At 62.6% G+C, this 15,447-nt stretch overlaps 1 protein-coding gene across 1 annotated transcript; it reads left to right on the top strand.

Moving 5' to 3' along the window:
- The first annotated feature begins 2,856 nt into the window (after positions 1 to 2,856).
- R3HCC1L (R3H domain and coiled-coil containing 1 like) lies at positions 2,857 to 15,143 on the top strand. The gene is made up of 8 exons (XM_049810852.1): positions 2,857 to 2,906; positions 4,711 to 4,736; positions 8,451 to 9,919; positions 13,642 to 13,817; positions 13,899 to 13,987; positions 14,105 to 14,200; positions 14,382 to 14,522; positions 14,703 to 15,143. Exons 3-8 carry the CDS (start codon positions 8,465 to 8,467, stop codon positions 14,756 to 14,758), a joined length of 2,013 nt encoding a protein of 670 aa, XP_049666809.1. The 5' UTR covers positions 2,857 to 2,906; positions 4,711 to 4,736; positions 8,451 to 8,464; the 3' UTR covers positions 14,759 to 15,143.
- Positions 15,144 to 15,447: the final 304 nt, after the last annotated feature.

Here is a 15,447-nt window from a genome sequence, read left to right as displayed (position 1 = left end):
GCTGCAGATGAACAGACAAGGAGAGCCAGGCAGCACTCCCGGCCCGCTCTGCCATCCCCTGGGAGGCACAGACACGGCAGCTTTAGATCAAGACTCTTCGGAAGCAAAAGCAGCCCCGGCTATCAGCAAAGAGTGTCCGGCCAGCTCCCGGCACTCGCTCCCACTGGCTGTGTGACATGGGCAGTGGGTTTTAGGATGCCAGAGCAGCCAGGGCTGGGATGCTGGGCCCCCAGTGCAGAGCCATGGGATGCTGCAGCTCCCACCAGCACTGGGCTGAGTGCCTGGGGCCTGGCTGGGCTGGGGGCAGACTTGGCAGCAACAGCCAACCCCCCGCCCCAGCACTGGGCGCAGTGGGAGCCCAGTGACATCCTGCTCTGTGCAGAACATCTGTCAGCCCTTGGGAAATGGGGTCTTCATGCCTGGGAAGACCCCCAGGACCCCTGAGACCCCCCTAGCCCAGGAGAAGGTAGGCCACAGCCAAGCAAAGCCCTGCGGCCCCACTCTGGGGTAGCTGGCCTCAGGGGTTGGTGCAAGCGGGGTACCTTTCCACCACCCCCTTCCCTCACCCATCCCCTCTTTCCTGGGGAGCATGGGGGTGTCAGAGCATGGGTCTCTGTCCCCATGGTGGCAGTCTGGAGGGTACCACAGTGTCCCTTGTGGGAGGCAGGACCACAGATACAGCTGCTGGGGCTGGAGGGGACACGTGAGGATGTCTCCAGCGGGGGAAAGAGAGGGGGTCCTTCTGCAGCCCACACCTCACAGAGCTTGGACCGCGCTGCTGCTGCCATGGAAACTGCCGGTGGAGCATCATCCTGCCGCACCGGCCAGGGCAACCAGGCCACCGTGGTCCCCAGCCTTCCTTGGGTTCCATCCACAGGCATCTGGCTTGACAGGGTAGGAGAGGCTGGGTGCTCCCTGTCAGCCACCATCCCTGGGTCACCCTGGGGCTGTGACGGGATGGGAGCACCCTGGGGTGGGACACCCAGGGTGAGGCAGGGACAGAGAGGCCAAGGAAGTGCTGGCAGGGGGTGTCTGGTGCCATTCCCAGACAAACCCAGCTCCCACGCGGCCAGGGGCTCCACGCTGCTTGGCCTCCCACAAACATAAATCATTTTCTAATTTATAACATGAATAATTGATTTTGCCTCCGTAGCTGGCGATAAATCTCCTGTGCGCACATGCATAAGAAAATAATAATAATGAAAGCGATCAGGATCTGCTGCCATCGATTACCTGTGAGAGGGACCACGGTTCCCTGTGTGCCATGGCAGGCTGGGGCAGGGGCTGGTCCCCGGGGGGTGCCGGGTGGCCCTGCTTGGTGTGAGCCTTCCTTGTCCTGCACGGGGCCATGCGACTGGGATGGGGTGGCCCTACCTATCTGGGTCTGAGCCCCTGTGGCTATACTGGGACCCACACTGGGCAGTCAGGAAGGTCGGGAGTACTTCAGGGCATCCCAGACCTCAGGCATCAGCAGTCCCAGCCCCGTAGTTGCACCCAAGGAGGGATAAGATGCTTGGCACAGCCCCATGCACTGATGCTCCATGCAATGCCTCAGTGACACCTTGTCAGGGTGGCAGGGAGCTGCTGTGGTCCCCGGGCCCTCAGCAGCTGCACAGCCTCTGGGGAGCTGCAGAAGTCCAGTTGGCTGCCGGCTGCCCGGGCACCAGCCTCCCATCCCACCACACGCAGGCTGTGTTCAAGCTATGGGGCATCACTCCTCCCTCGCCTGCGCCACGAGGGAAGCAGCTGCTTGGGAATCGCATGGGAGAGCTTCGGCTAGTGAGGAAGCCAGTCCTGGGGGCTGGGAGAGGGGAGACCCCCTGTCCATCAGCCAGACGAACCAGGGTGGCTGCACCAGCCTGCCCAAAGCTTTGACAGCCCTGTGCCCCAGTGAGCCGGGTCACGGCCCCGCTCTGCCCTCAGCCCGCAGCGGCAGCAAGCCCCACGCCTGCCTGCATCCCCCGAGCAGCCCCCCCTCTCCCCTGCCAGCCCACGCCTGCCTGTGGGAGAATCCAGCCCTGTTCCCCCGGGCGCCCCATCCTTCCCCGCCGGCGCAGGCCCCGGCTCGGCAGTGCTCCGCAGCACCGATGCTTCATTAGGAGCCAGCGGATGCGCCGGTCCCGGACACGCTCCCCTGGCTGCCCACGCTGCCGGCAAACGCGTGCGAGCGCCGGGGCCCCGTTCGTTATCTGCTGGGCGCAGGCAGGCTGCTCCTCGCCAAACCCCAGGAAGGAAGCGGAGCAAACCTGGCCCGGCGCAGACACCTTTCCCCGTCTGGGTGTCTGGGCAGCCCGCAGCGCTGCGGCGGGAGCGCGGGCTGTGGCCCGGGGGTGCCTGTGCCCCCGGCAATTCCCCCGGTGCCCCCCCCCGGCAGGCGGGAGCGGGGCTCCGCCGGCCCAGCCCGCACAGCCGCAGCGAGCACCGCTGCTCCCGCCTAGGGCGTGACATTAAACGGTAACGGGAAATCCACGGCAGCCTCCCGTGGGGGTCACCCGGCGGCGGGAGCGGGGGTCGCTCTCCCTCCTGCAGCCCCGCGTCCATCACCCCCGCCGGCCACGGAGCACCCTGCCCTCTGCCCCCTTCCCCCGGGCTGCCGCCGAGCGGTGCCCGGGGGGAGGAAGGGCCGCGCTGGCACGGGGGCTGCCCGTGCCGGTCCCAGCTCCGGGCGGGCGCCGAGGACCGGGGGTGGCGGCCCGTGTGCCCACGGGGGTGCCCGCGCGGCGGGGGGAGCCGCCGCGGCTGCCCCCGCGGGGGAGGAGCGGCCGCCCGGGGCGCGGGGCGGTGCGGGTGCCGGTGCCGCACTACAGGTCCCGGCGCTCCCCGCGGCGGGGCGGGATGGGGCGGGCCCGGCGCGGCGGAAGCGGCGGCGGCGGCGCGGAGCGGCGGGGGACCCGGCGCGGCCACTGGTAACGGCAGGGGCTCGGCCCGGCCCGGCCCGGCGGGGGCACGGCAGCCCGGGGTGCGCGCCCTGCCCGGTCCCCGGGCTGCACGCTGTGCCCCCTGCCCCGCTCTTCCCCACCCCCTGTCCCAGCCCTGCCCCTCCCCCCCCCCCCAGTTTCCCAGCCCTGCCCCCCCCCTCAGTTTCCCAGCCCTGTCCCCCCCCCTCAGTTTCCCAGCCCTGCCCCCCATCCTAGTTTCCCAGCCCTGCCCCCCCCCAGTTTCCCAGCCCTGCCCCCCCCCTCAGTTTCCCAGCCCTGTCGTCCCCCCCCGCCTCAGTTTCCCAGCCCTGCCCCCCCCCTTCAGTTTCCCAGCCCTGTCGTCCGTCCCCCCCCCCCCAGTTTCCCAGCCCTGACCCCCATCCCAGTTTCCCAGCCCTGACCCCCACCCCCTGTCCCAGCCCTGACCCCCACCCCTTGCCCCAGCCCCAACCCTCACCCCCTGTCCCAGCCCTGACCCCCACTCTGCTGGCATGCAGCCCCCAGAGCACCCGGATAACATGGCATGTTGCAGATCCCATAACTCTCTGCGACTTACTGAGTCATGGGGTGATGATGGCAGTGACAGCCCTCGAGGGCAGGGGAGTTATACAGCATCCCTGGGCACTTGGTGCGCCAGGCTCCCATGGCTCGTAAAACACATGCCCGGTGCTCCCAGGCACTGGACGCTGTTTTTCACGGCTGCCTGCCTGCCCTCGGCATCCCTTCCATCCTTCACAAAGCCTGCAGGGCTCAGTGTGCTGCCCGCTGTGGGGCTGTCGCAGCCCTGGGGTGGCCCATGGCACCAGTGACCGGCTTCTGCCTCTTGCACTTTTCCGAGTGGTCACCCTGGCTACCTGCTTTCTGGTCTGAGTGCACCGCGGGGCTCTGGGCCTTGCTTTCCAGGCTGCTCCTGCCCACCGCGTAGCTGCTTTGGGTTTTTTTACCCTCATTTTCCCAGACTGGGTCTCGCTTTGTTTCCTGCCTACATTTCTTGGATCCTTTGAATGGTTGCTCTGCTCTGGCCAGTGTTTGCAACACTTCTCTGCTCAGTATCATCTGCAAATTTAATTACAATTCACTATCCAAGTGAAAGTTTGGGAGATGGTGTAAAACGATACCTTGGAGTTAGCTAAATTGCGTCTTCCTTGCCTTATCCAAAAGCTTTGCCCAGCAGTTCTTCTGAAATAACTCCCGCCGGGCAAGCCAACGTCCTTCCTCCAGGAGCCCCTCGTGGTGGGTGTGCAGGCTCCTTCCTCTGCCCATTACGTTCTGTGCTGGGGATGGGCACAGGGTTTATCCTGCCCTGGCTCTGGTTTTATTGTCCTTTCTTGCACAGAAAATCAGCGCCTGGTTTGCTCTGCCTGTCACCAGGGCCCTCGTTTCTTCCCAGCACCGCGCATGTTTTGGTGGGTTAATCAGTTTGTCTCGGCACCGGCCACACCGGCCAGGTGACTGTGTCTATGTGGAGATGCTGTTTTTGCTTTCCCTGCAGCTGTTTTTGTGAGGCTGCTGCCTCATTTGCATTTTTCTGGTTAAAAACAGTAATTTTGCCCTTTTGAGTCATCTTTATTTTTGAGCCATCATTAATTTTCTCTCCCTCCTTGTTTATTAATAGACCTTTTCACTTTTGTGCTGATTCTGCCCGGGTATATTTGTAAAGTCCTTTGTGTTCCTCTTAGCCCTCCAGCTGTTAACTCCTTCTGCTGGTTTGTTGTCCCTTTTTCCCCCTGCAGCTGCGAGGGGACACTATTGACTTACAAATCCTCCCCCTGTTCCCCTTCTCTTGTTCCAGGTATCTCCTAAGAGCATCTGTTCCAGGTATCTCCTAAGAGCATCGCAAATGAAAGGCACGATTGAAATCTCTCTCTTTTCTCAGTGCCTTTGACGCCTTCGCTGCCTCCTCGCATAGCCAGCGTTTGCTTCGGCTGCTGGAGAGGATCTTTCTCCTGGCAGCAGGGGACGGGGACGCCTTAAAGCCTGCGGGGCTGCGGGCAGGCGTCGGCTGGGGCGCAGCTCTCCACTCCTTTAAGTGCTTTGCTTTGCCTTGTGCCAGCAGCTCTGCGTTCTCGCCTTTGCTCTGCCTTTCCCTGCCAGGTATCCAGGTCCTTTTCCTGGCCCTCACGCCTGCTGTGTGAGCCGGGCAGGCTGGGCTGGAGCTCTGCTGAGAGCAGGAGAGGTGCAAGGTAGCCAAAACCTCTTGACAATCCTTACCTGGACTGCCGGGCGCCGGTGTTGTGCAGTCAGCGAGCGTGCCACAGCACGTGCCTGGCATGGGATGAGCCCTGCGAGCGGCGGGTTCCCCAGCGGGGCTGTTTAGAATCTCCTTGTACCTGCCTTTTTATTAGTCTTGTTATTATATTTATTTTTTTTCCCCTCCGAAGAGCCCAATCTGCGGCAGGCTGTAAAGAGTGACATTGCAGGTGCGCGAGCTGCATGCCGAGGCTGCGCGTGGTCCCCCAAGGCTCCGGGTCCCCCGGTGCTGCCATCCCCTTTCACCGTCAAGGCTTTAAGGTTATCTGCTCTATCGACGGGAGTATGGATTGAGTGGAATTAGAAACCTCGAAGGCTAAAAATACAGCTCCCTGCCAGGAAATGCGGCAGCCTGCTGCGAGGGCGCTGGGTGGCACCGAAACTTTTCCGGGAACTGGCATGCTCTGTGTGAGCCCCGCAGCCCAGCATCCGTGCCCGTCCCCGGGTTCCGTGAGCGGGACCGTGGCTGGCATCTCTGCTCGCAGCAGCCCTGGCTTTGCCGTCGGAGCTGTGCTGTAGGTGTCCCCACCCACCGGGAAGGGATGCAGACGATGGAGGAATTTGGCGATGCGCTGTGCAGTGTGAAGTGGGCTCTGCGATGTGGTCAGCCCTGTCTTGCTGATGTTCATGGGGTCCTTCCCTGGACAGGAGGAGGAGAGAAATCAGGGAGAAAATGCTGCCCGTCTGTGCTGCACATGGTCGCTTGAGGAGAAATGCAGGCTGGCACATCGCCCACGCTGCTGCTCTGAGACCTCACAAACTCATGCCACGAGCACAAGCTCCCCATGAGCAGCATGTTCCTGAGCACAGTGCGAGGGGACCCTGTGCCCGCGGGGAGCTCTGGCCACCTCCTGGCTGATGCTCCAGCATCCCCCAGCCATGCCAGGCTGTGTTGCGCCAGGCTGGCAGGCATTACATGCCAGGCAGCTGGGCAGCGCTCCCACCGCCACTTTTGCCATGGTACCGTGGCGTGCCCGGTCCAGGGCTGCCTTTCACTGCTTGGTGCCACAACGCTGAGCTGTTTTGCTAGATGGCTTTGAAAAGCAGGGTAGCACTGGGGGCAGCACAGGCCCTTTTGGGGATGCGCTGCCCATCACCGCCTGGCTTTGCGGGGTGAGCTTGGTTCTGGAGTCTGGAAGTGGCAGGGTTGCCCTGCCCAGCGTAGTGTGAATGAGACCCAAAGCCAGGGCTGTTGCTCTGCCTCCCGGAGCGTGAAATCAGTCGGTGCCGACGCGTGGCCGTGGCATCGATGAAGTGTGTAATAGGCTGGGGGCAGGAGCTGTGCTGCCCTGTGGGGAAAAAAAAAAGTGATGCAGCATCCCTGCCAGCGTGGGACAGCCACCACCTTACCATGCTCCTTCCCCAGGCTGCGGGAAGAGGCTCTTTCCCGGCAGAGTGTGGCAGGCAGAGGCAAAGCTGTGCGGGGAGAGGATGCTCCCAGCACCAGCCGTCTGGCTAATGCCGCACCATCTGCTTTGGAGGGTGAGGCAAGGTGAACAGCAAGCTTTCGAGGAGCCCATAAATCCCGCGTGCAAAGGCCCTTCTTGGAGGTGACTTGGGATGTGCGTGGAGCAATGCTGCTCCTGGCTGCTCCCAGTGCTGGCAATTCTCGGGAAGCAGAGCCCTGGGGAGATCCATGATCCCCCCAGGGTGTTTGGTGATGTCCCATGGGCTGAGACTCTGGGCTTGGCAGGGAAAAGTCCCTTAGCAGAATGTGCTTCGGTGCAGTTGGAAGCTCTGTGTGGTTGGAAATGGTGGTGCCGGGGGGGCTCCTGGTGTCCCCCCCCTCTGGCACCCGGGCTGTGCTTGGCGAGAAAATGTATAACGCCTCGGTGTTGAAAAATGACTAATCCAGACCTTGGAGGGTTTGTAGGATACGTTCCTTTCTTGCGGTCGATAAAGATAAAGGGGATCGTTCTGCCAACAAAATTAGTGTATCAAAGAGAGGGAAAAAAAATGACAAGAGCTGTGGAGACAGAAAAATGGTTGGGGGCAGCCCCAGGACGGTGCCCAGCATCACCGCGGCGCCCGTGCCTGCACCTCGTGCCGCGGAGGTGGGCGGGAGCGCGGTGCACTGCTGCCCACCTCCGCGGCACGAGTTGCAGGCAGGGGCGCCGCGGTGATGCTGGGGAGCACTGCCTTGCCCAGGCTTGCCGGCAGTTTCCAGAGAGCTGTGAGAGACCCATCCATCATGCCGAGGCAGCTGTCCGTCCGTCTGTCCGTCAGGAGGAGGGGATGATGCCGTGCGGCACGGGTAGCCCCGGCCGCTTTCCAGCCGGTGGTTGGCCTCCCCTCGCCTTCCCGGCACCGCTGCCGGCTGTCGGTGAGGGGCTGCGGGGAGCGTTCGCGCCTCGGTTGGGGGCTGCGTGGAGGGGAGGCTAATGTACCGGAGGTGCCTCGGAAATGAGAGCCTTGGATGAGTTCCTGGCCCTATTGATCCGCCGGCAGTTTATGCATCCTGACATTCATAATCTCGGTCGGCGCTGATGGTCCAGATTAATGGGCCTGGGGGCTGTCCATCCGTCACTTCACATTAATTACTGAAGAGGTGTTTTTCCAGTGATTTACCTGACAGCGGCCTGTGATGAATCCCCCTAAACAGAGTGGGCAGTGATTAATCATGGGGCCCCAGCCCGGCCCCGCTCTGCCTTCCCCTCAACCGCAGCGCAGACCCCCACGCCATCCGTCTCCATAAACCCTGCCTGATGCATATTTATAGGGGCAGGGGGGCCTGGCAGCTCACGGTGTGCCTGCTGCTGCCAAAGATGATGAAAAATAAATCTCTGCCGGGACGGGGCAGCAGGTGAGCGGGGCTGTGGCGTGCCCGGGTGGCAGCTGTGGTCCCGCGCCGGGGTGTCCCTGGCCTCGGGTTTGGTTTCCTGGTGCTCCGCGGCTGCTGCGGGCTTCTCCGCGGTTTTTGATGCATGAATGGTGCAAGGGCTCTGTGTCCTGCTTTGGCTGCGGCTGCTGGCCCCTGGAGCGGGGCAGGCATCCCTGTGATGCTGGCAGGGTTTCCCTCCTTCCCCCAAGCCCGGTACACCCCACCAAAGGCTGTAGGGCTGTGGGTTGCTCCAGGTGCCAAACCCTGTCTGCAGAGCCTCTACCGTGGGGGCAGTTTTGGGTCTCTGCTGTCCATCGCTGTGTGCTGGCTGCCGTGGGAGCGAGGGTGGGTGCCAGGCTGGGACCCCGACCCACTGACCTGGGCAGGGGGTGCCTACCATGTGGCCGGCTGTGGGTCCACTGGGATGCAGGCAGGGAAGTGACGCTGTCTCTCCTTGGCAGGCAGTGGTGGCACCATGCAGCAGGAGACGGAGGGTGGCCGGCCACGCCACAGGAAGCCCGACATGGCCCTCTACGTGCCCAAAGCGCGGCGGGAGAGAGCGGCACAAGTGGCGGGTGACACGCTGGCCGGGCATCGTCAGGAGCCTGAGAACCACCGCCTGGCACAGGACGCTTGCCGGGGCAGCGGCGAGGGGCAGAGGCGAAGCCCCCGTGCCAGGACACAGGCGGGCAGAGCGGTGAGAAGGGAGACCAAGGTGGATGCTGGCCCAAAGGAGCCGCGGGCAGCCTCTGTCGGGTGCTGCCGGAGGCCGGGCGGCAGCTGCCCTGCTGTGCCAAGGGGCCCGGGGGCATCACCCAGCGTGCGGGAGCTGTCCTCAGATCCGGCTGTTGCCCAGCCCTGGGACGGGCAGGACAAAGCATCCCGTCATGAAGGACTCGGGGAGCTCAGCCGCAGCCACTGGATGATGAGGACCGAGCCTGACCCTCCATCCCCACCCAGTGCCCAGCCTGGGGACATGGAGGCTACCCCTGAGCCCGGGGGCAACCCCACTAGCTCAATACCTCCTGCTATCCCAATGCTGGTTTGTCGGACAGGGCTGAGTGGCGTGTCAGAGCATTTGGGGGACAGCACCCCGGATCCAGCTGGGGACCTCTCCCAGCACCCAGGAGAGGGTGTCCTGCAGCTGGCAGGGCTGAGCAACCAGGGCAGTGTGCCCGGGCTGGCATGGGAGCTTGCAGCTCTGAAAGCCCAGGAGGAGGAGAGGGAGTGTGGGGAGTCTCTCCTGGCAGGGCAGAGCAAGAGCTGTGCTGCTGGGGTGCCGAAGGAGGAGGAGAGGTGGGGAGGCATGGCTGAGCTTGCCGGGGAGAGCACCTTGGATGCACCAAGAGGAGCCAGCTGCGAACCTGGGTGCTCGAGGGGTGGTGCGGGTGACGTGCCAGTGCTCCCAGGGGAGAGGACCCCAGGGCAGGGCATTGTCAGCCTGTCCCAGCTCCTGCCTGGCAAGCAGGAGAAAATTGCCGGTGTCGGGCATCCCGGTGGGGAGGGTGACCCAGTGCCTGCTGCGGAGGGAGTGGGCAGCACTCCTGCCTGCACGGATGGCAGCTCCAGGGCTGAGAGTGGCCCGCTGGATGCTGACGAGGAGCCGGCGAGCGGAGCGTCAGAGAGGGCACCCCCGGAGAGCCGCGAGCCCCCGCCACACCTGGAGCTGCTGTGCTGTGGCGTAGAGGGTCTCTCACCAGTGGCCTGGGCCAAGGAGCCTTCAGGGGCAGGCGAGGACATGGGCTCACCGCAGCAGCACCAGTGCAGCCAGGAGGCCGAGGAGGAAAAGGGAGGTCTCCACAGCAGCTCCCCAAAGGTAGAGCAGGCCAGTGCCAGCACGCCAAGCCAGGCCAGCCCAGGTGCCGAGGAGAGCTGGGACGCGCTGTTCAATGACGACGGGGACTGCCTGGACCCACGCCTGCTGGAGGAGGTACGTCCTGCGAGCTGGCGCCCGTGGGGTTTGCAGGGACAGTGGCTGCTGTCTGCTGGGATGCAGGGACAGGGGTCTGTGGGGGTCGGCTGTCCCTGTGTCCTCTGGGGTGGGTGCTTGGGGGGGTAGGCTGCACTCGGAGCATGCGGCCAGCCTGGCTGTGCTGCCTGCTGTCACCACCGGCCATCCCTGAGGGCAGGAGCTGCCTGCGGTGCCAAAACTCCTGGGATCTCCACCTTGTTCCCCCCCCCCCCCCCCCCCGGGTGGTTCCCATCCTGTCCCTTGGTGCTGGTGAAGGCTAGGGGAGATCTTATCTCTATACTACATAAAGCGCACCCAGTAAAACCTGCTCAAGCGCTGTAAACCGCAACTGCACCCTCGTGAAACTGGGGCTGGTGATAAAGAAATGGGCTGAGACGTATGGGCTCCCATTGAAATAGCAACGGGAAGTTTCCTCGAAACTACAGCTTCTTAATCAGCTGTGGCTCATTACCATCCCCTCCTGCACACGTGCGGCTGAATTTACTACAATTAGCTGCTTAGCACCGGGACCCACGCCGTTTTCCTGCCATTCGGGAGGAAAGCTCGGCTTCTGCAGTGAGGCTGGATATCCCTTATTGCATTTTAAATCAGTAGCGTCAAACCAGTAATTTTCCGAATGACATTAATGTGCCCAATGTAACAAACAGCGCTAATATTGTTACAGCCAGCGTCCGTCCACCCCGGGCTGGAAACAGGGTGTGAAGTGGCGGATGGTGCCTGATAAGAGCTTCTGGGAAGGGATGAGATCAAGAGCATCACTACTGAGGAGCACTGGTACCCACCTTGTCCACGGGGCCGTGCTCAGGCTGGCGTGCCCTTGCCAAACCTGGTGTGGGGCTGGGACAGGGTGTGGGGCAGGCAAGGTTTGCCTCTGGGGCTGCTCAGAGGGTGATGTGGAAGAGCTTTGCGTACCTCCATCCCTGCCAGGCTGTGCTCCCCACAGCTGCGGTCCCCCACCCTCCAGCCAGCAGGTTGCGGTGAGTGCTGGTGGGATGGGGACAGCGCTGCTGCTCTGATGGCAGCCGGCACATGTGGCACTGGCACTGACTTTCCGTGGGCTGGCATGGGGGCACAGCACAGCAGCTGCGTGGCCCCGCTGGGGCGGCAGGTCAGGGAGGGCCAGTGTTACGCTGCAGCCGTAGGATGCTGCAGGCAAGGTTGTGCCATGCAGCACCGGTGCTAACTGCAAACAGCTCTGGAGCATCCGTGTTAGCTCCCCTGTGCACAAGCTCTGAGCAACGTTTGAGCTTTCCAGGGAGCTTCCCAAAATGGGTGAATAAGAACCTGAAAAAGGGATTTATCACTTAAAAGTTGCCATCTTCACCCCCCTGCAGATTCCCATGCTGAGCCTGGTGCTTCCCAAGCCCTCCGAACTCTCGTCAGGTGGACGCGGCTGCTCAGGGAGGGTACAGCTCTTGGGGAGATGGAGCTGTTGTTAATTAACAAAAAAAGACAAGAAAATTAGTAGCGTTTTTCCTCGTAACCGAATCCTTATGCACTGTGGATAGCCAGCAGAGAGCAAGATTTATGACGTTCTGTGTGGAGGAGAGATTTCTGATAGGGGACGGCTCTTTAATCTAGCAGGAAAAAACACCTTAGCAAGATCCATTGGCTGGAAGCTGAAACCAGACAAATTCAGGTTGAACGCAGAGGGTAATTAAGCACTGCAACCATTTCCTTGCAGGCTTGGTGGACTCTCCATCAGCCGGCATGGTGGGGCGGGGGCCGTGGTGCATGCGTGCCGGGGGCTGCGGTGCGTGCACGCCAGCGCACACCTCCCCTCCAGCCCTGGAGGTGCGCTCCCGGCAAGTGAGCGGGAGCGTAAGCGAGCAGCCACGGACCCCTCTAACGTGCTCTGGTGAGGGTGCGTCTTTACAGAGCCGCGAGGCATGACAGGCAGGCTTCATTTCCCACCTCCGCCGTCTGTCTGTCTGTCCATCCCTCAGCAGACCCTTCCCAGTGCCAGGTGCCTGCCAGGGCTGGGGTCCGTACCCCAGCTCCCGCTCCCTGCCCTGCCCCACGGCCTGGGGGCTGCAGGCACGCTGCGTGCCCAGCCTGGCAGCGCAGGGGGACCTGTTGAGTCGTGCCTGCTGTGTGCCTGAGCCCGGCTGCCAGACGGCTCCCGTCCTTGCCGCCCCACCACACTCCGTGATTTGTGAAGGTCAAGGACCGCTCCGGCACTCTGTGCTCCTGCTCTCTAATCATCTTCCCGGCACCTGGCACTACCCGAGTGCTTTGCTCCCTCAAGCAGCACCGTAGGGCTTCATCCTGCCTGGGAACGGCTCCTTCGACTCCCCCTGAGTGGGCAGGGGGTGCCTGATGAGTCCCCTGCCCACAGGCTGGGCTCAGATAATGGGTGCTGGTGGCGGGGCAGGTGGCAGTGCTAGCCTGTCCCGTGAGTTCCATAACTCAGCTCTACCCTCCGCTGGCATCCAGCCGCCCTGGCAGCACCCCCTCACCTGCCGTGAATCCATCTTACCCATAAAATTGTCGGAATGAGCACTTTTTATTGACTGAGCTGGCTGGGATTTATGGACTCTAACCTTCCAGCCGTGGTGTGCTCTGCTACGATCGCTTGGGGGATCGGGCTGGGAACCCGGCTGAGTTATGTACCCGCTCCCCGGCACCGCGCCGGCCCCACGCTTCAGCAGGGACAGGGGAGCCACCACTGACTTCGGACTGCGTCTGGCCCCATGTCACAGCTGGAGTGGGGCCGTGAATCTCCTCGGCTGCCAGCACGGCACAGTTTGGAAAGCAGAGGTGCAGCAAGTGGTGCCCACTGGCACCGATGCTGTGGCGCGAAGGAGAGCAGGGTGCAGCTGCACCCCCGTGTTGTGGCAGTGGGAGACTGCTGCCTGTGTTTTAAAATGAAGGTTGACAAATGGGAGAGGTAGAAAAGCACTACAGCCATCATCTTTTAGGGCTGGAGAAAGTGCCCCGCTGTGAGATACTAAACACGCACAACCCGCTTAGCTTATCAAGAAGAAGATTGAGAAGGGACTTGATTAGCGTGAGTAAGTGCCATCATGGGGAGGGGACCAGGGACTGAAGGCTCTTTAATCCAGCGGGGAGGCAGAACAAAAACCGCCGGCTGGAAAGCGAAGCCAGACAAATTCAAATGAGAAATAAGGCATAAAATTTTAGCCGCACATGTGATTAAGCACCAGAACTTGCTCCTCAGGGGGGTGCTGGCTTTTCCGTCTTGGTGTCTGGGGTGCCGAAGGGCTGCGTTTCCTAAAGGGCTACAGTGCATGTGATGCAGCCAGGGCACGCTGAGCCTGGTGCTCCTGCATGGTGGGCAGACGTCAGTCTTTCTTCCTGGCCTTGCTGTCCTGCTCCTTGTTGTTCCCAAAATGTATTTAAGGTCAGCATGTCACTGTGGAAGGAGGGGTGTGCTTGGAGGTGCATGGGCTGTCTCAGCAGTGTCATTCCTACTGTGTCCCCGGTGGGACTGCAGAGCACAGCAAGTGAAGGGATGCTGGTAATGGGAAAAGCAAGTGCATGGTATGAAAGCCCCGGTCGATAACTCCTAATATCTCAATGCCATGAATCCATCTGCAGTGCTGGGGTGGGTCATGGGGGTGGGACAACTTCCTGAGGACTGCTTGCCATGGATTCGGAGCTGGTGTGGGATGGGCGGGCATGGGTTGCTCAGTGCTGTGTCTTTCCCACCTCTGCAGCTCCTGGGGGGTGAGAAGCGCCGGGAGAGCCGGCAGTCACCCCGCTTCGACTACTATGGGGCTGAGCCCACCGCACCAGACCTCAGTGATGCTGAGCTGCCCCACGTCATCGAGATCTATGATTTCCCCTCGGATTTCCGCACTGAGGACCTGCTGCGTGTCTTCTGCAGCTATCAGTGAGTCTGCTGGCAATGCCCCGTCCCCTGCTTGGGCTCTGCTCCAGACCCCTCCCCACGTGGTGCTGATGCCTTGCTGAGCTTCCTTCTCTCTGGCAGGAAAAAAGGCTTTGATATTAAGTGGGTGGATGACACACACGCCCTGGGCATCTTCTCCAGCCCCATAACAGGTACTGCTCCCAGTTTGGCTGGGATAGGCAGAGGGGAGGCATCCCTGCCTCTCCCGTAGCCGGATCGCGGGCCTGGGGCTGGCCCTGCACACAGACACCACTGCTGTCTTCCTGCAGCACGCGATGCCCTCAGCACCAAGCACCTGCTGGTGAAGACGCGCCCGCTTTCCCAGGGCACCCATGCCTCTAAAGCCAAAGCCAGGGCGTACGCTGGTGAGTGATGCTGCCCTGTGCCGACTTGTGCCATGGTGCTTGTGCTGCAGCATCTTCATCCTGATAGCTGGGGAGGGATGGGGTAGCCGGCACGGCTCCACGGTGCTTAAGCAGAGCCATGCCGGCTGCCCCATCCCTCCCAGGATGCCCCTACTGATGTCCCCCATCTCTGCTCATCCAGACTACCTGCAGCCAGCCAAGGAGCGCCCCGAAACATCAGCCGCCCTGGCCAGGCGGCTGGTGATCGGTGCCCTGGGGGTACGCAGCAACCAGACACCAGCCCAGCGAGATGCTGAGCGGAGGAAGCTGCAAGAAGCCCGGGGTGAGATTTGGATGCCTGGGGAGGCTGCAGTGTGGGGGTACCCTCCTCGTGGATGCCCCTTCTCACAGGGCGCTGGGTGGGAGGGGGCTGTGCCAGGGTGGGCTTCGGCAACCTCTGTGGGGAAGTGGGTGGCTGTGGGGTGATGGGGACATGGGGATGACCCTCCTCTTGTCCCTGCAGAGAGGAAGCGCCTGGAGAACAAGCAGCGGGAGGATGCCTGGGAGGGCCGGGACTGAGCTGGAAGACTGCACCTTCAGCCCCACTGAGAACCCCCTGGGGTGTCCGGGCCCTTCTCTGCGGGCAGGCAGGGCACCCTGCATCTCAGAGCTGGGATGGATCCTGCACCGCATCCAAAAGGGCTGCTCCACTGAAAGGGCTGAGCAGGACGCGCGCAGGTTTGTTGGTGCCGTGCAGATGCTGTCGCCGTCAGGCAGTGCTGCCCATCCTGCCTGGGGCAGGACCCCGGTGCTGCCTGCTGCAGCGGGAGCAGCCAGCGGGATGCGGGGAGCTCGGCAGTGAGCATGCAGGGTCGTGCGGGGTGGCCCTGGCCACCTGGCAGGGCCTTGCGAGCGAGAGTTTCTGTCCTTTATTTTGCTAATAAATACCGTTTATTTTACTGTGCCTGGCCTGGCTGTGGCTCTCCGTGCTCCTGCGTGCTGGGGAGGGCTTGCGTGTCAGGGGCTGCCACGCATGGTCCCTGCCGCCGTGGGGATGTTCACCCCTCCCAGGTGGTGGGTGTCCCCGGTGGGTGGGTGGGGGCGCAGGCAGGAGGGGTCGGGCAGGGCGGAGGGCAGGAATGTGCTGGCGGAGACCCTGTTTACTTCCGTGGAGCAGCTGCCATCCGAACAGCGGGGCCCTTGTCGGCGCGCGGGCAGGGCCACGTTCCCGGCCCCGTGCGGGGCTGTGATGTGGCTGCGCTGCCGGC

Source organism: Accipiter gentilis, chromosome 9, assembly GCF_929443795.1.
Source record: "Accipiter gentilis chromosome 9, bAccGen1.1, whole genome shotgun sequence".
NCBI lineage: Eukaryota > Metazoa > Chordata > Aves > Accipitriformes > Accipitridae > Astur > Astur gentilis.
Note: the sequence above shows the minus strand (reverse complement) of the source record. Positions and strands in the feature narration are given on the sequence as shown.

Coding starts and splice junctions, on each gene's coding strand:
- R3HCC1L (XM_049810852.1), top strand. CDS start 8,465: ATGCAGCAGGAGACGGAGGGTGGCCGGCCACGCCACAGGAAGCCCGAC. Junction 9,920..13,641: donor ACCCACGCCTGCTGGAGGAG/GTACGTCCTGCG, acceptor CCACCTCTGCAG/CTCCTGGGGGGTGAGAAGCG. Junction 14,201..14,381: donor CAAAGCCAGGGCGTACGCTG/GTGAGTGATGCT, acceptor CTGCTCATCCAG/ACTACCTGCAGCCAGCCAAG.